Source organism: Rhizophagus irregularis, chromosome 32 (genome assembly GCF_026210795.1).
Source record: "Rhizophagus irregularis chromosome 32, complete sequence".
NCBI lineage: Eukaryota > Fungi > Glomeromycota > Glomeromycetes > Glomerales > Glomeraceae > Rhizophagus > Rhizophagus irregularis.
In genome coordinates this window covers 1,903,254-1,928,958 of record NC_089460.1, presented here as the reverse complement: position 1 = coordinate 1,928,958, position 25,705 = coordinate 1,903,254, and the positions used below count along the sequence as shown (strand labels likewise).

Below are 25,705 nucleotides of genomic sequence, written 5' to 3'. Positions count from 1 at the left end.
TTAAAATTAAAAAAATCGAAAACTAGTTTGACAACAATTCAATCATCCATAATGATAATAAGTTACCTTTGTAATTAGAGTTCAGACATATATCTGGGTAGAATTTTAATATTTAATAATTTAATTTATAAAAAATAAATAAGTTCATTATATATAAACCTTTTGAAGTTCTTTTCTATTTGCAAATTTAAATTTATTAAAATATAGTTTTATTGTACACATTTTTATCGGCCGATCCTAAAATCATACCAAATTTGCCAATTTTTTAGAACTTTACTACATTCTAAAACTTTCAAAAACAAATAAAAATAGCTATGTACTTATTATATTAATGTACAGATAACATGAAAGTCTTGTTTGTACCATAAACCCATCGGACGTTAAAAACCCATCGAACTTTGCTTGTATTTATGAGTAAAAGTTCCATTTTTCTTATCAGTCCGCACAAGATGATCATGTAACGCAATTGAAATTTAAGGGTTGTGAAACAAATATTACGGTTTTTATTGTTAAATCCTTAATTTAGACCGATTCTGTGAAATTATAGCAGGGTCTATATATTTCACGAGATCGACTCCGATTATGTTTAACTGTCACGACCACGTGATTGGCGAGATTCTCTTTTTTTGAGGGCTCAAATGCCTATTTGTCACGTACTCTATTTGCCACAACCCGGAGAAATTTTAGGGTCGCTGTATGGAGCGAGCGGCGGAACGGAGAGGGTACATTCCGTGTCACCATGGATTTTTATAAAATAATTTTTAATTCTCAAAGACATAGTGGTTTCCCTACAAAATTCAAGTAAAATTCATATTTTAAATAAAGAATTTTAAAAATATCACCGGTACATTTTATTCGTACACAATTACACAACATAAAAATATGCACAAATTATTTTATAAAAAAAAACAAAGAAAATTTGTCAAATTATTATATAAAAAAATATAAAGTATAAAGGAACATTGTAAAAAAAGGGTTTCTTTTTTGTATAGTATATTTATATTTATATATAAAAAAAAAAATGATAAAAATACAAGTACTTTTTTTATTGATAATTTTATCAACTGAAACTTGTCATTCATTAATCCCAATTGAACGCAATGCACAAAGCTCGGTTCTTGTAGATATAAGATTATTTATTTTGGGAGGAAGATCATATAAACCAACATTATCATTAGATCAAATATTATATCTCGATGTATCTAAACCATTTAATACCGCAAATCCGCCATTTGAAGTCCTAAATGTATCAATTCCATTTGGAAGTTCATTTGCAACAGCATTCCTTAGCCCTCAAAAAGATGTAATCTATTTATTTGGAGGAACTACGAGGGATGTAAATACCAATGTATTTAATAATATTAAATCAGTTTTATATTCGTTTAATTTAGAAACTAATGAATGGACTATACCAACAACAAATGGAATTGCACCTGAAAATAGAAGATTAATTAATGGTGTTATTAACAATGAAAATGGAAAATTTTATGTTTTTGGTGGAAGTAATGATTATTTTGCTGGAGCTATTTATGGCAGAGCATTAAATGATATGAATATATTTGATACTATTTCTTTAACCTGGTCAAAAGGTCCTATAGAAAATGCTCCACTTCCTCGTATAAGCTATACTGCTACTTTATTATCTAATGGAATTATTGTTTACATTGGTGGGACGGAAATATATTTAAATAAATCCCGTAGTTTTGACATAAATCAGGTAACTAAGTTAAATATTACATACTTTTAAAGCTTGTATTATTTAAGAATTAATCATTAATTCATAATAATTTTCAAATTTAGCTTTCCCTTTATGACACGAAAGTTGACCTATGGTCATCAATGGTAAATTGAATATTTTATTTAAGAAAATTATTCCTTAGATTTATTAACTCTTCTTTTTTAGAGGGCACGAGGTGCTATTTTGGAAAATCGTTATTCACATTCTGCAGTTCTAAGTAAATATTGAACTTAATAGTACAAACTTGTAAAATAACAATTATTGATAAGGTTTTTCTTTCTTATTTTTAATAGCATCAGATGAAAGAATAATTATTTTTGGTGGAAGTAGAAATGAAAAGCCAGTTCTAAATCAACTTGCTGTACTAAATACAAAAGTAGTCCCATATGAATGGTCAATTCCAACACCAGCTCCTCCTTTACCTTTAACAACTCATTTACATTCTGCTACATTAGTTGGAAATTATATGTTTATAAATTTTGGTAAATTAATTAATTTATATTCAGTCTTTTAAGAAATTGAATACTTATTCATAATTTATTACTAGGTATGGTATATCCAAAAAATGATTCTTTAATACAGAAACCATTTTTTTATATTCTTGATGTAAGAAATTTTGCATGGGTAGAACAATACGAACCTACTATTGTAGCGTCAACTTATTCACCTGATAATGCCAAAAAAATTAATATTATTCTTGGAATTGTTGTTGGTTTTAGTGTTGTTTCTATTGCTGGATATTTAGGTTATAAATATTCTAAAAAACAAAAAGTGCATAAACATGCTGAACAGGCAAAACATTGTGTGTCATACAATTAAACAATTGGACATTGACTTTTATTTATTTCATACTATATTACTTTATTGTTTGCGATGATCAAAAGAACGAGAGTGAATTTACAATTGCCATTAGTGTTAAATAAAGTATTGCGTAAAATATTTTTATAAAATATTTAAGTACGATACACATTTTTATCGGCCGATCATTTATACGATCCTAATAAATTAGCCAATTTTTTGAAACTTTACTACATCCTAAAACTTTCAAAAACAAATGACTATTGAAAACACAATTTCTATAAAATGTATGTAAAAAAATATTATTTGACCATATATTATTCGAAAAATCATTATTTGTTTATAATTTAAACATAATTTTAATTGATATAATATTAAATATTCGTAAGTCGCACTAACTTAACGTACAAATGATGTTCAAATAACATGTTTCAACATAGTAATGCGAAATGAAATCATTACATAATAAGGTCAATTTACGTATAGTAAATTCCTATTGTAAATTTTTATGACTTTTACATTGTCGTTTTTTGACAGGTTTGCTTGAATTATTATCTTCAATTAGACGTTTTCCAACATTTGTCTTTTTACGAGATGATCTACGAAGTGTTGGCTGCGCGCTGGGTCAATTTTTAATGTCAACAGAATAAATATTAATAAATCAATTATTTATTACACATTTAAAAAATATATACGAATTTGAAGATTTATTTGGCAATTTGTTTTGTTTTCAATTTGCTGCTTTTCAATACTCAATAGATTCTTTATTTCTATTGCACTAGTCGAAATCAAAAATCGGTCATGTGACTTTTGGCTAAATTTCAGCCAAAAGTTCAAAGCTTCGACCAAAATTTCAACACATGACTTTTTGAACATCATCTTCGAAGTCGGTTGAGCATATTCTATAGGCCGACAAAGATAATCACGTGTATATGTGATAAACTTTTTTTTATTTAATTCGAAACGGGTTTTAGATAAAGTTCGTTTCGCTTTGAAACTTTTTTATTAAAAAAAAAATTTTTTTTTTTATTTTGTTTTTTTTTCTTTTATTTTGTAGGTTTTGGCTCCAGCTCTTGGCGTTGGATACGTTGGATAGGTGAGTTTCGTTTCGAACAACACTTCGGAAACTTTATTTTTTTTAAAACTTTATTTTTTTTTAAAAAAAAATAATTTAATTTATTAATTTTTTTATGAACAGGTTGAATATTATCTTGCTTATGAATTTGACAAAGTAACTTATATGTTAGCGTATATTCATTGGACTGCAGATGTTAGAGAATATAGTGCAGGTTTTATCTCATTTCAAAAATTTGGAGCGCATGAATTCATTGATGCATTTGCTATAGACCATTGTGTAGGGTTTTTTCAGATTAAAACTACTTATTACGTGGATGTAGATTATACAGATGATGAATAATAGAATGGGTTATATACATACTATTAGGGAGTACATATATAAAATGTTTAAATTATTAGACATTTATATTATAACCGTTATTTATCAATTATTTACTATTACATTTTACGGATAATTAATTTTTATAGGGACTTATTATATTTAATATACAAATAACATGAAAGTCTTGTCTGTACCATAAACCCATCGGACGTTAAAAACCATCGAACTTTGCGGTGTTTACTTGTATTTATTATGGTATTCTTTATTACGATTCCATTTTTCTTATCAATCCGCACAATATGATCATGTAATGCAATTGAAATATTACGTTTTCATTGTTAATTCCAGTTCGGCGGATATATGCTGTAAAATTATAGCAATTATATTCGTGTCTGGGTCTATATAATTCACGTGATCGGCTCCGGTTGTGATTTGGTTTACCTAAAAAATTCAAATAAAATTCATATTTAAACTAGGAAACGGGAAACCGTTATCAAGTCCGAAGCGCAGTTATCATTGCACAACATCACGTGCCGGACGGACAACCGTTACGCGGAATTTGATGAAATTTGTACAGTATTACTAATGTAAAATTTGTACTGAGTACAGGAGGTCGTGAAATCGATATGAATAGTGCATAGTCTTCCGTTACACTTCGGACTAATTCGTTACACTACAGTCTACAGACTAATAAAGGATTAAAAAGATCATCGATCGATACATTTTATTCGTACTTTACAGAAACCTTCAATTTTTCTAAATATGTTTACAATATCTTTACAATATAACAGACACATCACTTTAGTATTTCTGTTATTTTCGTTCTAACTATATGCTTACAATATGTAGAAAATATTACATGAAAAATCTGACAATCATATATCAAAAATATGTTTCGGATTTATATATTATATGACAATCACATATCAAGCATATATTAGAAATATAATTAGAAATTCATATGACAACCATATATCAAACATGTATTAAAAGTATAATTAGTATATTATTTTTATATGATACCCATATATTAAAAATACATGATTACTCTTTTTATAACTATTATATATCTAATATATGTAAATAATATTGCAAAATTATGTAAATTATATAATAATTACATGCCGAAATATAATAACAGTGATTTATAGTAATATGCCATAAAGTTGTGTATCGTCAAAAATTTATTCCTCCTACCAAAGTCTTACGTGTTCAAATACTCAAAAAACTGGTCATCTAAAAAAAATAGTATATGAAATGTTAGTGGTCATTTCATTCAAAAGAATTAGTTCAAAATAAAAGTAAAAAACTTACCGGATCTTCCACTTTCCCAAGCACTTAAAAAACCAGCTATCTACAAAAAAAATATGTAAAATTAGTAGCTGTTTCATTCAATAAAAACTATTAAAAATTTTACTAACGTCTAGACTCCAGAGACTGAAAGATACGCCTAAAAAAAGAATTAAGAAATGGACTGTAAGTAAAATTGTTAAAAATAAAAAAAAGTTAATATTCTAAAACTTTACCTATTAAGATAATAATAAAAAATTAAAACAAAAATTAAAATTCTACGCGTCCTGAAAGTATCATCTGAAAAAAAGAATGTTCCTACCAAATTCCACACGTCCAAAGAGCCAAAGAGCTAACCGCCTAAAAAAAAAGAAAAAAATAGAAATTAATAACCATCCTTTAAAAGGCAGAATAATGAAATTTAAAAATATCTTATCAAAATCCCATGCCTTGATTTTGTATTGACGTTGTGGTTAATTTGGATGTACAGTGCTTGGATATGTTGCTCAAAAAAAAGAAAAGAACAAAAATATCAGTAATGTTTTGTTAAAAACAACATTAGAAAAAATGTCACTCACCATCCGTCAAAGATAATGAAAAGCTGTCTAAACTACAAAATACAAAACACAAAACGTTAATTAATGTTTTGTCACATAAAAACCAAAAAGAACATAATTTATGATATACTTTTTAAACATTTTGTTAATATGATCGTTGCTTTTTAGTAATTTTCCAATAATTATGTTACTTCAAATTTCCCACACGTCCAGTTGTCTAAAAAAAAGAAATTAGAAGTTGTTTTTTAAAAGATGAAGTAAATAAATTAGATTATTATTATGACACCTACTGAAGTACCATGTCCAAAAACCAAAAAGCCACTTGAAAGAAAAATAAGGAAGGAAAGGAAAAGGATGAAAAGGGATAGGTAAGAGTGAGAGAAAGGGAAAGAGAAATTACGAAAATTACAAGAGGAAGGGGAAATTACGAAAGGAAAGAAAAAAAAGTTTAAGCTTAAACTATAAAAGCTTAAACTTTAATCAGTTGAATTGCACTGCAGTTAAGCTATAAATCACTGATTATCTTAGTGTTACAAGCTATGGTTAACAACATTTTATACGTTGAAATAGTCAAAGTTTAGCAATGGTTTGTTTAATTTTTCGTGAAGTTTTATTAGCTGACTAATATTTGAATTTTAGCCAAAACCAGGGAGCGTCTAAAGCTGTGTTTGATCACGTGATTTTTAATAGTGCAGGCATGATAAATAGATATGTGACAAATAATTTTTCAACTCTCGAAAAAATTTAAGTCCCCGGGATATACAGTATAGTAAAAATGAAAAACTGGAGGGCGCGATGAATATAACAACATCATGTGATCAAACACAGCTTTAGACGCTCTCCAAAATCAGTAGTTGATTTTCAGCTAATTTATTATGAGTTCAATTTAGTTGAATCATTACCAGTCCGAGAATTGTGATTAACATTGTCCTCATTTTCTTTCATTCCAGAAATGTAAATTTATTTTATCCTTTATAAAACAATTTTCCTTTTAGTTTCTCACTTGGGTTATTGATTTTGGCTTAATTCTTTTCATTACTTCTAAAACAAAAAAAAATTTTTTCTTTGTTAATCAAAATTTTCTATTAATTAAAAGTCAAAGCAAAAAATGTTATAATCATTTGTATTGTTACTGGAGCTGGAAGGATGCTAGAATAAATTTTAACATATAAATTTAAAACATATAAATTTAAGAGTAAATTTAATATGTATTTTTGGAATATATCAAACACATCACAATTGTATGTTACTCACACATTACTTACAATATGAATTTCAGTATATAAAGAACATATCTCAAATGTATTTTAGATATATGTTGGTCATATTTTGTTTTTAATATGATTTTGACATATAAAGAACATATTATCAATATATCTTAATAATATGTTAACCTTAATTATATTAATATGCATTTTTGGAATATATCCAACATATTACAATTATATGTTGGTTATACATTACTTATATTTTGCTTTTAATATGAATTTTGGCATATGACGAACATATTTTGAATGTATCTTAGATATGTATTGGTTATATTTTGTTTTTAATATAAATTTTGGCATATAAAGAACATATTATCAATATATTTTGCTTGTATATTGACTATATCTTAGCAATATTGCATACATGGTAATATGCTATATTCATAAATGCTATCTATCGGTGATATATCAAACATATTTAGGAAAATTGAAGGTTTCTGTAAAGTACACAATTACACAACATAAAAATGTACACAAATTAAAACATAAAGCGTAAAAGAACATTGTAAAAAAAGGGTTTCTTTTTTGTATAGTACATTTATATTTATATTTATAAAAAAAAAAAGAAATAAGTTATGATAAAAATACAAGTACTTTTTTTATTGATAATTTTATCAATTGAAATTTGTTATTCATTAATCCCAATTGAACGTAATGCACAAAGCTCGGTTCTTGTAGATAAAAAATTATTTTTTTTGGGAGGAACATCATCTAAACCAGCAGCATTCCCATTAGATCAAATATTATATCTCGATGTATCAAAACCATTTAATACCGCAGTTCCGCCATTTGAAGTCCTAAATATATCAATTCCATTCAGAAGTACATTTGCAACAGCATTCCTTAGTCCTCAAAAAGATGTAATCTATTTATTTGGAGGAAGTATGTGGGATGTAAATACCAATGCATATAATTATAATAAATCAGTTTTATATTCATTTAATTTAGAAAATAATGAATGGACTATACCAACAACAAATGGAATTGCACCTGAACATAGAAGAACGATTAATGGTGTTATTAACAATGAAAATGGAAAATTTTATGTTTTTAGTGGACATATTGATTATTTTACTGGAGCTAATAATTCCAGAGCATTAAATGATATGAATATATTTGATACTATTTCTTTAACCTGGTCAAAAGGTCCTATAGAAAATGCTCCACTTCCTCGTGTAGGCTATACTGCTACTTTATTATCTAATGGAATTATTGTTTACATTGGTGGGATAGAATTTAATAAATCCCAAAGTTTTGACATAAATCAGGTAACTAAGTTAAATATTACATACTTTTAAAGCTTGTATTGCTTAAGGATTAATCATTAATTCATAATAATTTTCAAATTTAGCTTGCCCTTTATGACACGAAAGTTGACCTATGGTCATCAATGGTAAATTGAATATTTTATTTAAGAAAATTATTCCTTAGATTTATTAACTCTCCTTTTTTAGAAGGTACGAGGTGCTATTTTGGAAAATCGTTATTATCATTCTGCAGTTCTAAGTAAATATTGAACTTAATAGTATAAACTTGTAAAATAACAATTATTGATAAGGTTTTTCTTTCTTATTCTTAATAGCATCAGATGAAAGAATAGTTATTTTTGGTGGATGTAGAAATGATAGACCAGTTCTAAATCAACTTGCTGTACTAAATACAAAAGTAGTCCCATATGAATGGTCAATTCCAACATCAGCTCCTCCTTTACCTTTAACAACCCATTCACATTCTGCTACATTAGTTGGAAATTATATGTTTATAAATTTTGGTAAATTAATTAATTTATATTCAGTTTTTTAAGAAATTGAATACTCATTTATAATTTATTACTAGGTGAAATATATCCAAAAAATGACTCTCTAATACAGAAACCATTTTTTTATATTCTTGATGCAAGAAATTTTGCATGGGTAGAACAATACGAACCTAGATCAACTAATTCACCTGATAATGCCAAAAAAATTAATATCATTCTTGGAATTGTTGTTGGTTTTAGTGTTGTTTCTATTGCTGCATATTTAGGTTATAAATATTTTAAAAAACAAAAAGTGCACAGACATGCTGAACAGGCAAAACATTGTGTGTCATACAATTAAACAATTGGACATTGACTTTTATTTATTTCGTACTATACTACTTAAATAAATCTGTTTTATATTGTTTACGATGATCAAAAGAACGAAAGTGATTGTTGTTAGTATTAAAATATTGTGTAAAATATTATCTTTAAGATATAATTATACTCTAGTTAGTTTTTAACATTTTGGTCAGACGGTCAAAGTTTTAACTATAACAGTTAATCGACCAATCATTAATACAACCCGTTTATAAAGGAAAAGATTTAAAATTAAAAAATCGAAAACTAGATTGCAATAATCAATCATCATCCATAATGGTAATAAATTACCTTGCTTGTAATAAGAGTTCAGACATAATATATTTTAATATTTAATAAATTTTAATTATAAATAAACCTTTTGAAATTCCTTTATTTGCAAAATCTAGGCTACACTTGTTAAATCAAAATTATTTTTTTAAGTTCGTCATGACATTCTCAGCTAGATTAATTAAAAAAATGATGACTTTCGCTATTGAGATCTGGTGCAATTCGGCGATTATAAGTTCATATTTTTCTGATTATTATTATATTTTATTAAAATATTGAGTTTTAAGTACATGTTAAATACATTTTTGCAAAGAAGAATAATTAATAACATAGAATTATAATAAATCTATTAATTCTTATATATCTTGTTTCAAATATTTGTAACATCTGGTTGAATAATGGATATCTTTTATTTTTTATTTTTTATTTAACAGTAATAGTTAGCGAATACAAATTTTATAAACATATCAAAAATAATGAAATAGTAAAATAAAAAAATGAACTAAACTATCAGAAGAATCTACTTCGATGGTGGGGCAATTAAACACGAAACTATTAAAGATATAACCAACTACACCTAAAAACCATTTCTTTAATTAACCCACTACCTCCCATACACTAGCCGAAACTTGGTAAGTTGAAGCCCGCCCTGCAGAAGAAAGTAAAATTGACCTTATAAAATTATATAAATCAAACTACTAAAATCTACGATGGTGCTTTACGAAGTAAGATTAGTATAAAATTCTATTATATTTTTGCCAAAATAAATATAATTCCTAACACTATCTAAAGAATCATAATGAATAATATTATTATTACTACTATTATTACTAGGTAATGAACGAACGCTTTTGAATTCTAATTTTTTCTTTTTTGTTAACCCCATAGAACGTTCAAATTCCTTCAAATGCGAACACCTTGGAATCCAAATTTCTTCAAATATTTCATTAAAAATAAACTGCCTCATTCGAACTAAAACATCTACAACGTTTTTCTTTGTTGTCCAAGAACTCAACAATTCTGAAAGTGACATAGGTATAATTCCTTTAATAAGATCGATAAAAGTAAACACGTTAGGATCATAAGATATATCCCATATATCAAGCGCCATGAGAGCATTGAAATCTTGTATATTATCATTATATTCTAATATCCAAGTCAAGAGATGATTAATAGTTTTATCTCTAATATTGTGAATGATATCATAATAACCACTATACGTCCATACGTGATTAAAGGTTTCGTCATGTAATCCACATATAGGGCACATCCATCCATCATATAAGTCAAGCAAGGATTTCTTCATCTGTTCAATTGTAGGAATTTCTTCAATTAACAAGTGAACTTTTTGAGCTTTCGTTTTAGAAGAAGAAACAGAAGTTTCATTGTTATTTATATCACAATTTAAACAACTAAATGTGGATGTCCAGTCAACTTCTAACGTGCGATATTTAGAATTTCTATTTAGATTAATAAATTTCTCTAAGCCTTTGTAGTTGCAAATATTCTTCAAAAAAGAGCACAGCTTATTTTCAATAATAATCCCATTCCAACAAGGAAGAACTTTCATCATACAAGCGTTCTGTCGAAAAACTATATAGCGATCCTGATCAGTATGCGCAAGTTTTGCCAAATTATCTACATAATTATTACCCATATCATCACCATGAGCAACCACTTTAAACATTTCCACATGCAAGTTCAATGTTAATATAATTCTACATAAAATAGCCTATAAGAAATTATTATTAGCCTTGAAGTATTCTCTTGAAGTTTGAGAAAATTTTGATTTCTTTAATTTTTCAAATTGAGTAATCACGTTAAGCGAATCTGTGTTAATTCTAACTTTACTATTTTTTGGAACAACGCTTAATGCTAAAAGAACAGCTAATAATTCTCCTCTATACGCCAAAGGCCATTTATCAATAGTAGAATAAAATTCGACATGAGGTATATCAAACAAATCACTAATCTGAGCAAAAGCGCAACTAATACTACATTGTTCAGTACCTAATTCTATTAATGATCCATCAGTGTAAAATTCGAAAATATAATAATTATTATTATCAAAAGGAGCTAATGTTCGTTGTATAGTTAACAAGTCATTTCGTGAAGTTGAAGAATCTAATAAATCCAAAATTATATTATCTTGCAATTGTGGAGAAATCACGTGATTTTGCGTTAACGCTTGATGTATAATATCATATTTCTTTTTTGCAAAATCAAAAATATCAAAAATATTAAATTCTATTAAGTTTGTAAGTTGACTAGACGCAAATTGAGAATCTGTTAACAAAGGTACTAAACATTCCCAGTCAGTAGAAAATGTACAAGGTGATCGTGTTGATAATGATGCATTAGCAGCACATCCATATTCCATACATTGATATATATAAGTATGTGTATTGGTACATCGAGACATATCAATATGAAAATAGCCGTTTATGACTAAATAATATAATTATATTATTTAGTCATAAACGGCTTAGATTAGGTTATTTAAGTAGGTAACAGTCTAACAATAGGTAAGTAACAGCTTAAATAAATGTTACCTACTTATTGTTAGACTGTTACCTACTTATGACTAAATAATCTAAATGATCTAAATAATCGAAATATACCTATTTTTATTTAGTTCTATGCGTCAATAATCATTTTCTAATAAAATTTATGATATTGGGATTCTATGGTTGATTGGTTGTTGAATTCTATGTTGGAGGTCCAGCCTGTCTGCAATTGTTTGGATTCCAAGTTTTTATGATGAAGTTTCTACCATTCTGCGCCTCTTTGGTTGCCTGTTAAAGTGTCGAGGGTGCTTTCCTTCTTTACCTATTTTGTTGCCTGCCAGAATGCCGAAATATGGTAAAAAAAAATATCGTGTCGGGTGGCGCAGTAGATTATAGTAGATTAATTTCGGCTGGCAGTATACCATAATTTTGGCCGATCTTTTGGACATGTGATTCGAGGATCTAGCTTGGTATCATGATGGTGATTTGATGATGTCCTGGAACTATTGTGGAACTGGTAGAGAACTATCATAGAACTGTCATGAAACTGGCAAGGAGCTAGTGTAGTTCTATTAATTCACCAGTTTCAGACCAGCTTAGATGCCAGCTTGAATGCCGAGTTATTTACGTCAAAAGATCTGGCCGAAATTGTGGAATAGTGCTGGCTAAAATTAAACGAAACTTTACTGCGCTTTGAGTTCCAGGCACTTTCCCGGGACTATGACTAAGTTATTTGACTACTGGGATGTGCCAGCCGATTTTTAGGCACATGATTTGAGAGATCGAAGCCAGTACCATGGCCGGTCCATTTGATTGTTAAAAAGTGCGTCATCTTGCAACCCAACTATTGCCTATTTGTTGCCGGCATAAGTATGATGATTTCACGTCCCAAAGTTCGAAACATTTAAGCGCATTTATATTGTATTTCTGGCGTGTTTCCAGCTATATTTGAGCCAAAGGAAACGTACCACTTACCCGAATTCATACTAGTGATAGGGTAGCCAAGTGCCAATATTTCCGAAGAAGCCTTCATATCATACCCGAGTACATGTCTAGGAAAGATAAGTCTTACGCGGAGGCTATACCATATCCGAGTACATATCTAGGAAGATGGGGGCTTCTTCCAATATTTTATATAATAATTCCGAAGTTACCCCCATCTAAAAGTATATACCCGTTTCCCTTTTATTTACGATTTGTTTACTGGGTTGCTATACGCCTCTTTTTACATCCTCCGGAAAAAATAAATTAAACATTTCCGAAATTTATAGTGATAGTATAACTTTTCGAACTAACACCATGCATACTTCAACTATTTTTGACCAAACTGATCGCTCCGGAACTGCCCCAGCCCTCCGCTACGACGGCGCCAGCCCCGATGAATACTTAAGTGATACAGTTAGCTATAATGATAATGATTCTGATTGTGGATCAGATGATTATAATAACTACGAGTCTAATTATGGGTCCGATAATGAAGAAGCTTCCTGCGCTTCAACCAGCACTACCGAAGCTGTAAAAGAACGAAAGGTTAATGTGACATATACTCTGAGGCAAGAAAACTTCAATGGTAAATTTTCCCTAAAGATTTGCTAAATGCCATTCGGGGGATCCTCTCATCATCGCCTAGAGATATGTCAGATGATAAAGGATCGTTGGATTGCCTCCCCATCTATTCATTCCTCTTTCCGAATGAAAAAGGCTCTAGTTTATATAACGCTTATGACCGAAGTGAAGTGGAAAATAAATTGGTTATAAAAATCGACCAAGATGCCGATCATGCCCCCAAATTTTCTGTTGCCGACAACATTTCTGAAGTTTATGGCTTACCTGGGATTCATGAATGTATTAATGGTCAGAAACCTTTAAGAGCTGTGATTGACATAGATGCTTCGCAAAAAGATATGGAAACAACTGGTGTTAAGGCGCAAGAAGTATTCTTTCGAATCTGCCTATCTTTCATAAGAGCCTTGTATCGAATTCTTGATTGTGGCTGGGAGGATATTCTCAATGGATTAGTAATCACTACATCATCAGACCCTAGCAAGTGTAGCTACCATATTTTATACGCACCGGCTCTCCTTATCGATCATCATGAACTCAAAGCATTTACTGAATTAGTATATACCATAACCGGTGAAAAATTCGGCAAATATATTGATAGAATATTGCCTGGTCAAAATTTTAACCTCCGCCTAATTGGTTCAGCAAAAAAAGGTCGGGTGAAACGCATTCTCCAATTCTCTCTAGATAATGGCTGAAATGAACTCGATCACGTTAGGGTTCAACCGCCTCCTAGTTTGGGACTTGAAGTAAGACCTCGGATGCTTAGTGAAGAAAAAAATAATAATCCACTAAGAATAATCGTGGGTCAGGATGTATTGCAAAAATGCGCGAACCTTGTTTTGCAAAAGCATTCTAACTATCTTAGGGATTGGACTATCGAAGAAAAAGACTCAGAAAACTTCGTATATTTCAACTGGAAAGGTCTACTAGAATGTCCACTATGTAAACGTATACATGACAAGGATCAGTGGTGGTTCGGCCGTGTATGCGCTAGCAGTGGGAGGTTCATCGTAAAATGTTTTCGGCAGAATAGTGACGAGCGGGGGGTAGTTTTTGAATGCGACCCATCAATTGCAGAAAAAATTCAGCAAGAAAATAAAAATTCACCGCAAGTCTCTCACAAGGTAAGAGGCCCTGGCTTCCCTAAAGCCTTCGTAAAAATGCCACCCTGGGTTAAGATAATGAAACCCTTACAGCGACAGAAATATATGAGGAGAGATATGTAAGACCATTACCCAATGAAGGCGATATCTATGTTGGATCACCTTGGGAGACAGGAAAAACATATGTTCTAGAGCATCTTACTATATCTGATGACGTGAATTTGCTAGTATTATCCACGCGCCACTCCTATTCGAATGCAGTTACTACCAGACTTAATCTCAAATCATATTGTGATATCGATGGTAATATAAATCTACCTGATCATAAGAGGGTAGTGTGTCAGATAGAAAGCTTACATCGGATTACAAATAATTGCAAATGTAATAAAAAATGCAAATGTCTTCCAATCCAATATGACTTGTGGCTTGATGAAATAGTGTCTATAATTGCTCAAGCACAAAGTCATCTGGCAGGTCAATCGATAGAGAAGTTATATAAATTGATCCAAGACGCGAGGCGCATTATTGTAATGGATAATGACCTAACTGACCTTAACATTGAATGGATTAAGCGCCCTTCGAAAGAATATACCTCTCTCTATTATCCACAATACTTACCAGCCTCAGAAAGGTAAGACATTCCGCTTGGCTCCTAATAAAGAAACAGTATTAGCTGAACTTTGGGAATGGGCTAAGCAAATGTCTTTATTACCTTTTGAGAATCGGACAAGCGTATCGCTCATCTGTCACCTTAGAAAAGATGTGCAAGGAATAGTTCGTGCTCTCAAGACTGATTTTCCAGAATTACGGATCAAGGAATACCACGGCAAGTCTGATCCGGTAGAAAAGGCTCATGACTTCAGCAACGTGGAAGAGTCGTGGAAAGATGTAGACTTAGTTGCCTATACAAGCACTTTAAAAATAGGAGTATCCTGCACTAATCCTAAGTTCAGACGGGCATTCTGTCTTTTTAATAGCTACATAGAAACAAATGCCGGGACGAATCAGATGTTATTTCGCATGCGGTGTATTAAGGATTATATATGTCATATTGAGCAGAGATCTTCTAACGTCCCCATCACAGAGAAAGGTTTATTCCAATGGTTGTTGAATGCCAAACGGGAATGTCTCCCCCGGGAACTTCAGAATAGAGGAATATTTCCAGATATAGATTCTATCATCCGGAATAAAGACGTACCAACTGTTCGTTTATGGACGGCCTATATGTTGGAAAGATTCCGTTCCCAGCACTTATTTGGTTGGAGGATAGTTGATTTTCTCCGAAATGCGAGTATGGTAATTTCTGTCATCGAACTCATTCCTAAACCTGAAGATACTACGATGTCATTATCCCAAACAGTGAAGGCATGTTCCTCTACCATTAAAGCAGAGGAGATAGCAGATGTATCTAATGCTACTATTGTCGATCGTGAGACTGCCGAATTATTGGAGAATAAACCAAGGAAGACTTTAGAAGAGATGCACTCTTGCATATAAGATCATATTGTAGCACAGAGATCCCACCCGAATCATTGACTGAAGAATTCATCTCGAAATATGGAAATTTTAATCATATGAAATGGTTTAGAGCTTATAGGCAATTACGAGATGCTGGCACTGATAATGAGACGGCTGTTGAGGCTATTACCCGTAAAGATTACAGAGAGGATAGACTCACAACCGTGAGCCGAGCTGAGAGACATAGTATCTGCTTGGAGTTATTAAGGAATTGTACACCCGTTAAAGATATTGACGATAGGACACGTTATAAAGCTAGTGATGTTAAAACACGCATGGAATCCTCTGAGTCGATATCATATCTCCAGGATTTAGTACCTAAAATGGCTCGAGTATTTGATAATACAGATGCATCACGTAGTGCTAAAAAATCAGGATTAAAAACAATTCGAGCGAAACTTGGTTTGCTAAATTCGGCACTACACGCAACTTATGGGTTAAAATTTAAGGCTATGGATAAACATAGCAGACATTACCATCTAGTTGGATTATTCGATAATAATGACTCTCCTGAGTTACCACCATACCAAACAGGGAAAGAAATTTATTGGGAAAATGGTGAAGATACTCGGTATGGATATAGTAAACTTCCACCCGATGAATTATTAATGGAAAATCTTTTTGAGGGAAAACAAACCAAAGATACTCCCAGTTCTAATGTGAATACTATACTAATTGCGAAAGATATTCAAGACTTATTTGATATCGCGTAGACAGACTGTTATAAAAGCAGTGTGAATATAATACCAAGCTTCACAGATTCGAATCATACATACCATCGAGATGGGGCTTCTTCCAATATTTTATATAATAATTTCGAAGAAGCCCCCTTTTGCAAAATATGCCTGATACGCTTTATTTATATACTAAAAAATAGCACTATTCGACTTAATGATATAAATGAAATAATATTTTTTGCTTATTTTCCGGCAGATAATTCAGAGATGATTCCTAATGCTCCAAATTTAACGAAGTGCCTTAAGGGCCGAGCTAACCACTAATCCCCAAATAGGCCAATACCCATATCCTCATCATCAGACTCGAAACCGGAGCTTCATAGATTCTGGGTGGCTTCGGGAGCTGAGCCTCTAATTACAACCCTATCACCTAGTACTTCAACTCGGATCGAATCCGCAAATAGTTGTGAAGAAACGGGAAATAAGTATTCATGGATCAAAGCACTACGATCATACGACTCGGAAATTGGAGCTTCAGGGATTTCGGGTTGAAGACCCTCGGACTTACGTTTCTGCCTCATCCGGTAATTGTGCGAATAAATCTTAGCAGAGTGGCTGGAGCAATACCCTGAATCATTATCAGTATGATATCCACAACCACTAAAAAGGCAGGGTTTTTTTTTCTGATTTTTTCATACAATTTCCAGTGCCTATAACACCCGGTGGGGTCACAGCACTTATTTCCACAAATAGTGTTATCCTTCTTGATATGTGCGCAAGTAAAGCGAGCCATGAAAGTATTTTAGGATATAAGACCCTCTTTCACTTTTAATTTTATAATAAATATGTATTTAAATTAATCGGTATTTTAATAAGATAAATTATCTTTTTATACTAACGCTATGGATACGATTAGACCAGCCGACAGAAGCCCAAAAAAATCTACAATCCCAAATCTAATCGCATGATCATTATAAATGGGCCAGCGTATCGTAAAATATTATGTGATGGTTATATGCATTGGAAAGAAGAAAGGCTTTTAATCCCGCCTTTACATGAATTGCCGATATTAAGAAGATATCTTTCTTTCATTTCATATCGTGTCTGGAACATTGTATCGGAAAGAAGTTTACTAGCAGTGGTTAACGAAAAAATAAGCCTATTGCAGATTTTACTCAAAGCTAATTGGCACGATTTTACTTTACGTCAACTATTAAAATTATGCTGGGAGCGTGAAGAGACGAAAGCTTGGAGGAATAACGTACTTATGAAATTCCTCTATCACCCGAATTTAGCTCCTTCAAAGTATAGGCCAAGTGCTTTATATGATGCATTCACCAAGACAAATGTTTTAGGACCGGAACATATATTAGCTCTAGCGCGTGCACTTTACTAAAATGTGAATCGATACAGACAATTCGTTCATAGCCTTGGAATGGGGGTTCCATGACTATGTATTTTTTTCGCATATCCTATCTACCCGCAATTTTCAAATATATATAAAACATATCTCGGCCAGAGCTCGTGGCCTCTGCATAAGTTATAATATTCTTTTCCCTTTCCCTAACCCTCCGATAGTTTTCACCGACCATGGATGTCAGAACGATTATTTATTTTTTCGAATTGAACTTTCTCCGCATAGTATATACCAAACAACCTAGGTATAACCAAATATCCTACATATTACCAAATAATAACGTGGCTGGCATCGCTACTAGATATGTAACAGAAAACGAGCTCAATAACGAGATGAGTATCGAAGAGCTCAGTCGACACGCACTGGCGTTAGACATCCTTTTGACGGATAAAACTAAGAGGGATCAGGCACGACGTCGTTTCAAGAAAGGATACAACTTTAGCGAAAAACAGGTATTTGCATTAATTCCTAAGCAGACGGCTGGTCGGAAAAAAGAAGGAGCCGTTTCCAATACTCTTGATACCACTCAGGAAATAGAACCAGAAGAGGGGACAGTGAATGTGTGTCAAATTTCACCAAAAGAGACTATTAGAGATTTAGCCGAGCGTATTATCCGAGATAATATTAGCGAAAAAGAGGTAAAAGTTATAGCCAAGGCCTTATCTGGAATGGCCTCTAATGCCAGCGCTGGCCTATCACGCCTCACTAGACTTCGAAGAGAACTGAGAGCCCTCGGAGCCTCAAAAAAAATTATCTCGGCTACATTTATTCCAGACATAACTTGTTCGGCTAATAAAATTCAAAAGGAGAATAGATTGTTACGTGAGAATGAAGGGATCTATTATCCAGACCACTTCTTAGAATCGGTTAAGGAAAGACTGGATTCATATGTTGTGTCAAATATACCCGATAAACAAGCCCTAGCCGATGTAATGATAATGCTTTGTATTCGCCCTGGCGAAATTAAAGACTTGCGCGTATTCAATGGAAACGTAACCGGGTATGGGAAAAATCGAGATCAACAAGACATTATCGAGTATTTAGATCGCTAGAGAAGAATGAGGAACGGGCGAAGCAATTGCTTATATGGATTCAGGAAGCAATTTCTTCTGGACAGTTACGAGACCCAGGAAAGCCAGGCGTATTATGGTTCAATACATTCCTAAAAAAGGATGAATTTCTCCCTAAAATAGGTAAACTGCTACTCCCTAGTTCTTTGCGCAAATTAGGGGCGGTATTTGCAGTTGTATCGCATGGTTCAAAGAATTTATCAGAGGCTATGACTATCGCTAGTGAAGCACTTCGCCACAGTGCAGACAACCATGTCTCCCCTGCAAAAAACTATACTATAGTCAATTACAGGCCCCGTGGGGTACCTTATGATCAGGCAAAAGCATTCGAGTTTTTTGACGAAAACTAATCACATATAAGGGTTAGATGATTAGGATCGGAAGAGCGTTACCTCCGGTAACCCTGGTATCATTTATTAATTTTATTTTTTCGCCCAGGCAAGATATAGCATATATAAAGTATCGTAAAAATGGTAACCGACCAAAACCACTCATCCGATAGTACACCCATTGAGCAGGAAGTGTCCAGATATGAGAAAATTGCTAAGCGGATTGCAGATATGGATAGTGCGCTTTCTGAAAAGATGGGGGCACTGGATGAAAAAATGGATAACTACTATTCGAGTATAAAAAGTCGGTAAAAAGACTGGAAAGAGATGTAGGATCCTTAGAAGATGGATTGGAAAATCTGGACGAATATGTAGTGGAAGATCTGGATGAATGTGTGGATAGGGAAACTGTGGTCGGACTTAATTCATGAAATAGTTCCCTCGCTTATTGGTAAAAAAGGGTCAAGAGGCGCTGTGTTAAGAAAGAGCGAGGATATCCCTCATAAGCAATGAAGGAAGGCACGACCGAGAAAGGTTAAGCAGATTGTAGTTTGAAGTGGGTCGAGTCAGACACTTTGCATATTTTTTCAGTCAAAGTTATTAAGTTTAGCATATAAATAATCAAAATGGAAAGTGATCAAAAGCATCTAACAGCCTTAACTAATATCCCGCCCAAGTCTACTTCATCTGAGAGTAGTTCATCTAAATCAAGCTCATCTGAGACTAGTTCGTCTGAATATAGTTCGTCATCTGAGAGTAGTTCATCCGAATCCAGTTCATCCGATTCTGATATTGATGAGATAGTAAAGCATGATTAAGCGTGAATTAGGGAAGCGCAAATAGCAAAAGAAAGATCAGGAGAAAATGCATATAATAAAAAATAAGGCTAATTAGCTATCCGATAAATGCCAGTCCGCAGTGATAGAAATTTATTTTTTATATTTGGATATTATATGTGCTATAATAAAAATGGTATTCGTGAATTGTGTAATCGAAGAAAATATTCCTATTGAGGCATCAATTAATACGAGCGCCAATGTAAATTACATTAACCAAAAACATATTGGTGAATTAGGAACTACATATCATAGTGAAAGCAATCATATTGAGATTCCGGATGCATCCTATCCCACATTAGGAAAGGTCAATCTGCATATTGGTTTTGAAGATGGCAAGAAGTATAAAAGCATACCCACTGAATTCATAGTTGTTGGACCAGATTGGCCAGACCATTTTCCTGATTTAACCTTGGGAGGTCCTTGGTTCTGAGAAAGTGGTGCAACTTTGGATATATGCAATTCAAAACTATTATTAGAAGATAATTTTGCGATCCCATTCAAAGAAGTAAATTACATTTCAACATTATCTGATAGTCAGATCCGAGCTATGACTGATTTTCCCAACCCAACCAATAGTCCGGAGCAGTGATCACTTTGCACTATAGCTAACTTTATTTTTTTCGTTTAAAGATACAACATATAAAACAGAATATTTATGGCGCATTCAAGCATTTTAAATTTACCGGAACTATTAGAGCAGATTCTATATTTTTTATTGATAGATAAATCCCTCCACCTGCTCTATTTGTTAGCTGGCTTTGGTACAAATGTGGTGCCCCTATCCTATGGAGGCGTATTGAATTGAGAGGGAAAGACTTATATCCTGGACAATCTCTTCCAAATGATTATAAAAATTACTGTGCAAAGGATCACCCTCGATTAAATAAATTCATAAGGATAGAACGTGCAAAGGATCTCTCTCGATTGAAAAAATTCATAAAGTTAGTACGTAGGAAGCAAACGCCAGTTTATTGCTCAAATGTAACTCATCTCGAAGTATTATACTACCATTCACTTTCAGATAAAAAAATCATAAGCATTGTACATTCATGCCCAAATATAACCCACTTGAGTTTCATAAATAGCATAGCATTTAGTAATAGAGCATTAGAACTGATAGCGAGTTCATACTCGAATCTGAAGTATCTCAATCTATGCATTGATCGACCAGGTGGCTTTAGTACTTTCGAGAAGTAGATGGCAGTGGTCTATGGAGAATCGTGAAGTCGTGCCATAGATTAGAATATCTAAATATCTCTAATCGTAGAGAATATTCTGAAACATCAATTTGTAATGTTATTCGTTCTTGCCCAGCTCCAGCAACTCGACCTTAGCTTTTGTAATATTACCGATATAACTATCAAAGAAATTGCTGGTTCATGTCTTAATTTAAAATACCTCAATTTGGAAGGGTGTAATAATATTAGCAAAGAGGCCGTAGATCAGCTGGTTTCCTCGCTTAGTCCAAATATCCATGTTGAGAATTTCGTGCCTATTCGGGTACATCCCCTAGATCCGATCCATCAACTCGCAAGGCAACTGGAAATACCACATAATACACCAAGAGATGTTGCATCCTTAAAAAATTTTATCAACGACGAATTATCAAGGAGATTGAGTGAACGCCGTATTCTAGCTAGACCATCGCTCCGGAGTGGTGGTCGGTTATATAACACCCGGTATAGTGTTGATAACTCCAATATATCTATGACTGTGGACTCTGGTGCCGATCACTCCACTATAGCTATAATCAGACAAGCGCCAAGGAATTATTCGGTAGCATTACTCGACGATCAAGCAGAATGGTGAAACTCTACTGATCTTACTAATCCGGAGCGGTGATCTTCAGCTCAGAAGAATTTGCTGGGCCATGCACAGCGCCTTCGGTCAGATTGTGCGACAAAAAATATAGATTAGCTTACCTGTTCTAGACATGGGCACTGATCGGTGTTAGCTGAATTTTTGACGAATATTTCGTGCAATTGTTGAGGAGAGAGATTTGGAAATAGCGGATGCCCCTCTCCAGTAAACCGAATTTTATTTACCCCCATTTCACCATATTTCTGTAAAATCACAATTGGAACATCTTCTAATGGACCGTGGAATTCCTCAAACTTTTGGAGATATGCTCTTGCTTTTTCATCGACTTCTTCTGCCCTTTCTTGATTGGTATAGCCAATAATACCGAGTTTATCCTGAATTACTACTATATCATCTTCTAAAGATAAAAGCAAATCAAATAATCTAATTGGTTTATCTGAAGAGGTTTTATCCCTTCTAAGTTCCACTTCTAGAACAGGATTGAGATCAATACCAAGTTTCTCCTGTATCGGAATTAAATCCCCCACCAATTCTAACAATAGCTCGTAAGAATCGGCAAGTGTTTTCCCCATGAGCTCGGAATCTGGAGGCACTACTAATTCATTTGCATTGCCAGGGCCAATACCGAGTTTCTCCTGAATAGCTATTATATCCTTCTTCTTATATAAAAACAGTCCATAAAACTGAGCAAGCATTTCGGGATTATTATTTGCCATGATTGCTATAATAAAGTAATATATTTAATGCGGAAAATTTAGCGAAGCCCGAGTCCGGAATACTGATCGTCAACCCGGGATAGTGATCATCAGCTCGGAAGAATTTGCTGGGCCACTCCTGTGCGACAGAAAAATAAGTGGATCATCAGTCAGGTCTTGTGCGACATATTAATTTTTGCATATATATTCGAAAAAGAAAACATACTAACTAGTACCTATATTTTTTTCCCGAACAAATGTGAGAAAATGTGAAAGGAGGTCTACATGCAACACAGGACCAACTCTAAAAGTAAATAGTGACGACAAAAGCATATGTTATGAAAGGCTGAGGGATACGCAATTCCGAGATCGCCAGGCGTAAAACCAACTATGTCTTTCCGGTAGATCTACATGTGAAAAGGTATGAGAATTCTATTTGCATGTGCCTTCATAGAACTCTTGGCATCATACGACAATGCTAATCACTATTCTTATCTCCTTAACTTCGGCTTGGCGCTCTTTTTCCAGCAAGATATAAAGCATGTAGGAGTATGTAGAAGTTCAGCCAACTTTCCTCAAAAAACTTTCCCAGAGAAAATAGTTTCACTAGCGTAGCTAACGCAAAATAAGGTATGTATATGCCCTAAATTATGTATGTATGGGAGGGTCCTAGAGGGACCGAGCGAGTTTTTCTCACTATGGGCCTTGTATTTAGGAAAGCAAGATGACTACCAGCAACAGTAATAATATTTTAAGCCTTAATTGCATTATTCCTGGTGATGAATTCGAAGATATTTTCACGTTAGAGATATCTGAAGATAAGCTGGTCAACCAGCTCAAACCAATGATCAGAAAGTGGTGGCCAAACCGATTCCAACATATCGATCCAAGTAAACTTATTCTCTACAAAGTACTTGATGTGAACATTGCTTTAGGTTTAATCGAACCCCTAAAAAAGGAGAAGGAGGGTAATAAGAATTATGGACAACGCTTGCATCCATTGGATAAGATCTGTATACATTTTAATAACGATCAAGAAACATATCCCGATAGCATTAAACCAAAAGAAAATAGAGTCAGCATCGTTGTATGCCCCCCTGATAATAGTTAGAAATTTTTATTCACATGTAATAGCGACAGGCCTTAGCCACGAAGTATAGTCGTGCATAGCCCTCTCGGCCAATTTTTATGTATTGTAGGCCGGCTACCGGCAATGTTTTTATTTCATAAATAAAGTATTATTTTATCGAACGTATATGAGAAACGGGTCACGTGTAATGATGCAATGCCTGTGCTACATAAAAACCTATATTAATGGCCAGTATTCTCTTTCCCATCCCAGAAATAAAATTTTATCTCACTCCGGAAAGTAACACTATTTTTTGTCCGAGCCAAATATCCCTATAAAAACGTAACACTATGTCTTCTGAAACCAGTACACCTTATACTCCAGCTTCCACCTCTACTACTGTTGCTGGAAATGAGACTGTCTCGTTGGCGGACGAAATTAAAAAATATGATACGGCCAAGCTTATAGAATATTTGCAAGGGCAGAAAAACTTGGAGCTTAGTGAAACGGCTATCAAAATTTTAGAGAAGGAAGAGCTTAATGGCGGGGACTTCTTCGACTTGACTCAGGAAGAGCTTGAACGTCATGGAATGAAATTAGGACCAGCTAAGAGACTCGTGAAGTTCGCCAAGGAGTGTAAGGAGAAAAAGCTGAGGTCGTTCTCCTCGTACAAGACTAAGAAAGAGTTGAGTGAGGTGTTGCGCAAGTATGGGATCGATAGCAATGAAATAACAAAAATTCCGCCCTTTGAGCCAGAGCCTGTGGAAATTGACGATGAAGACGAGGAGCTGGAGCAGTGTATAACAGAGATAAAACGTAGGATGGGAATTATAGGTTCTGCAACTGGTAGGAATGAGGCTGTGCGTTGCGAGTATATTTCCCCAATATTATATGCATCCATCTATATCGCCAAAAGAATCACTAAGAAAGGAATTACCATGGACCCCCAGTTCGAAGTCGTAGGCGAAGAAGCATCTGGCCGAGTCGATTACGCAATCAAGAAAGTCATAGATGTCGTCAATGAGGAATTGATAGCCATAACAGAGGGAAAACAAAAGGATTTGGTAGCGGGATTCATGCAGAACATAATGCAACTCGAAAGCTCTCACCATACAAACACGAGAAAAAGGAAAGCATCCGTGGCATTCGATGATGAGTTTGACTATCTCTATGGGATCGTGACTACGGGTAGAGATTTTCAGTCCTTTGTGTGATTTTTTTATCCATCATTCGTATATACTAACTTGTGCCTTTTTTGTTTAGCCTCTGACTGGTACTTCCTAATGTACACACCGGAAAGGATCTATTGCTCGAAAGACGACTATCACATAGCACTTAACGAGAAAATAATGAAAGATGATGCGGAACTTCGCCGTGGTGTTAAAAAGGTTATGGGGGTAATCGTTGGCTTGTTGAAGGATAGGGTCGAAGTTGATGATTCTCCGGATAGTAAGAGAGCAAGGACGAAAAAATTTATTAAGGAATAATTTTCTTGTATATTAGCAATAGAGTCATGTACGGGCAAAGTCCCGATCCTTTGTATTTATTTTTCGCATGTATTAATAAAAAATTTTTTCTTGGCAAAAGTGATCGGCGTTACAAATTGTAACGCGCACGTGATTTCTTTATTTTGAATACTCATATGCAGTGTATTA

At 33.2% G+C, this 25,705-nt stretch overlaps 11 protein-coding genes across 11 annotated transcripts; 10 read left to right on the top strand and 1 right to left on the bottom strand.

Moving 5' to 3' along the window:
• Positions 1 to 1,021: 1,021 nt before the first annotated feature.
• On the top strand, positions 1,022 to 2,557 carry OCT59_023215 (uncharacterized protein; the record flags this gene model as incomplete). Its single annotated transcript, XM_066150615.1, has 5 exons — positions 1,022 to 1,717; positions 1,801 to 1,842; positions 1,904 to 1,955; positions 2,032 to 2,220; positions 2,286 to 2,557. 5 exons carry the CDS (start codon positions 1,022 to 1,024, stop codon positions 2,555 to 2,557), a joined length of 1,251 nt encoding a protein of 416 aa, XP_066006629.1.
• A 5,068-nt stretch (positions 2,558 to 7,625) lies between these two features.
• On the top strand, positions 7,626 to 9,149 carry OCT59_023214 (uncharacterized protein; the record flags this gene model as incomplete). Its single annotated transcript, XM_066150614.1, has 4 exons — positions 7,626 to 8,225; positions 8,505 to 8,556; positions 8,633 to 8,821; positions 8,887 to 9,149. The coding sequence occupies 4 exons, from the start codon at positions 7,626 to 7,628 to the stop codon at positions 9,147 to 9,149; spliced, it is 1,104 nt and encodes a 367-aa protein (XP_066006628.1).
• Positions 9,150 to 16,189: 7,040 nt separating this feature from the next.
• OCT59_023213 (uncharacterized protein) lies at positions 16,190 to 16,846 on the top strand (the record flags this gene model as incomplete). The annotated part of the gene is made up of 1 exon (XM_066150613.1): positions 16,190 to 16,846. The coding sequence occupies one exon, from the start codon at positions 16,190 to 16,192 to the stop codon at positions 16,844 to 16,846; it is 657 nt and encodes a 218-aa protein (XP_066006627.1).
• Positions 16,847 to 17,774: 928 nt separating this feature from the next.
• On the top strand, positions 17,775 to 18,206 carry OCT59_023212 (uncharacterized protein; the record flags this gene model as incomplete). Its single annotated transcript, XM_066150612.1, has 1 exon — positions 17,775 to 18,206. One exon carries the CDS (start codon positions 17,775 to 17,777, stop codon positions 18,204 to 18,206), a length of 432 nt encoding a protein of 143 aa, XP_066006626.1.
• Positions 18,207 to 18,400: 194 nt separating this feature from the next.
• Positions 18,401 to 19,647, top strand: OCT59_023211 (uncharacterized protein; the record flags this gene model as incomplete). Its single annotated transcript, XM_066150610.1, has 2 exons — positions 18,401 to 19,227; positions 19,272 to 19,647. 2 exons carry the CDS (start codon positions 18,401 to 18,403, stop codon positions 19,645 to 19,647), a joined length of 1,203 nt encoding a protein of 400 aa, XP_066006625.1.
• A 120-nt stretch (positions 19,648 to 19,767) lies between these two features.
• OCT59_023210 (uncharacterized protein) lies at positions 19,768 to 20,444 on the top strand (the record flags this gene model as incomplete). The annotated part of the gene is made up of 2 exons (XM_066150609.1): positions 19,768 to 19,934; positions 20,261 to 20,444. The coding sequence occupies 2 exons, from the start codon at positions 19,768 to 19,770 to the stop codon at positions 20,442 to 20,444; spliced, it is 351 nt and encodes a 116-aa protein (XP_066006624.1).
• A 151-nt stretch (positions 20,445 to 20,595) lies between these two features.
• Positions 20,596 to 20,895, top strand: OCT59_023209 (uncharacterized protein; the record flags this gene model as incomplete). Its single annotated transcript, XM_066150608.1, has 1 exon — positions 20,596 to 20,895. One exon carries the CDS (start codon positions 20,596 to 20,598, stop codon positions 20,893 to 20,895), a length of 300 nt encoding a protein of 99 aa, XP_066006623.1.
• An 863-nt stretch (positions 20,896 to 21,758) lies between these two features.
• OCT59_023208 (uncharacterized protein) lies at positions 21,759 to 22,274 on the top strand (the record flags this gene model as incomplete). Its single annotated transcript, XM_066150607.1, has 1 exon — positions 21,759 to 22,274. One exon carries the CDS (start codon positions 21,759 to 21,761, stop codon positions 22,272 to 22,274), a length of 516 nt encoding a protein of 171 aa, XP_066006622.1.
• A 104-nt stretch (positions 22,275 to 22,378) lies between these two features.
• Positions 22,379 to 23,002, bottom strand: OCT59_023207 (uncharacterized protein; the record flags this gene model as incomplete). The annotated part of the gene is made up of 1 exon (XM_066150606.1): positions 22,379 to 23,002. One exon carries the CDS (start codon positions 23,000 to 23,002, stop codon positions 22,379 to 22,381), a length of 624 nt encoding a protein of 207 aa, XP_066006621.1.
• A 402-nt stretch (positions 23,003 to 23,404) lies between these two features.
• On the top strand, positions 23,405 to 24,092 carry OCT59_023206 (uncharacterized protein; the record flags this gene model as incomplete). The annotated part of the gene is made up of 3 exons (XM_025324515.2): positions 23,405 to 23,530; positions 23,597 to 23,611; positions 23,697 to 24,092. The coding sequence occupies 3 exons, from the start codon at positions 23,405 to 23,407 to the stop codon at positions 24,090 to 24,092; spliced, it is 537 nt and encodes a 178-aa protein (XP_025185756.2).
• Positions 24,093 to 24,322: 230 nt separating this feature from the next.
• Positions 24,323 to 25,637, top strand: OCT59_023205 (uncharacterized protein). Its single transcript, XM_025314156.2, has 2 exons — positions 24,323 to 25,238; positions 25,314 to 25,637. The coding sequence occupies exons 1-2, from the start codon at positions 24,401 to 24,403 to the stop codon at positions 25,535 to 25,537; spliced, it is 1,062 nt and encodes a 353-aa protein (XP_025185755.2). The 5' UTR covers positions 24,323 to 24,400; the 3' UTR covers positions 25,538 to 25,637.
• The last annotated feature ends 68 nt before the right edge of the window (positions 25,638 to 25,705 follow it).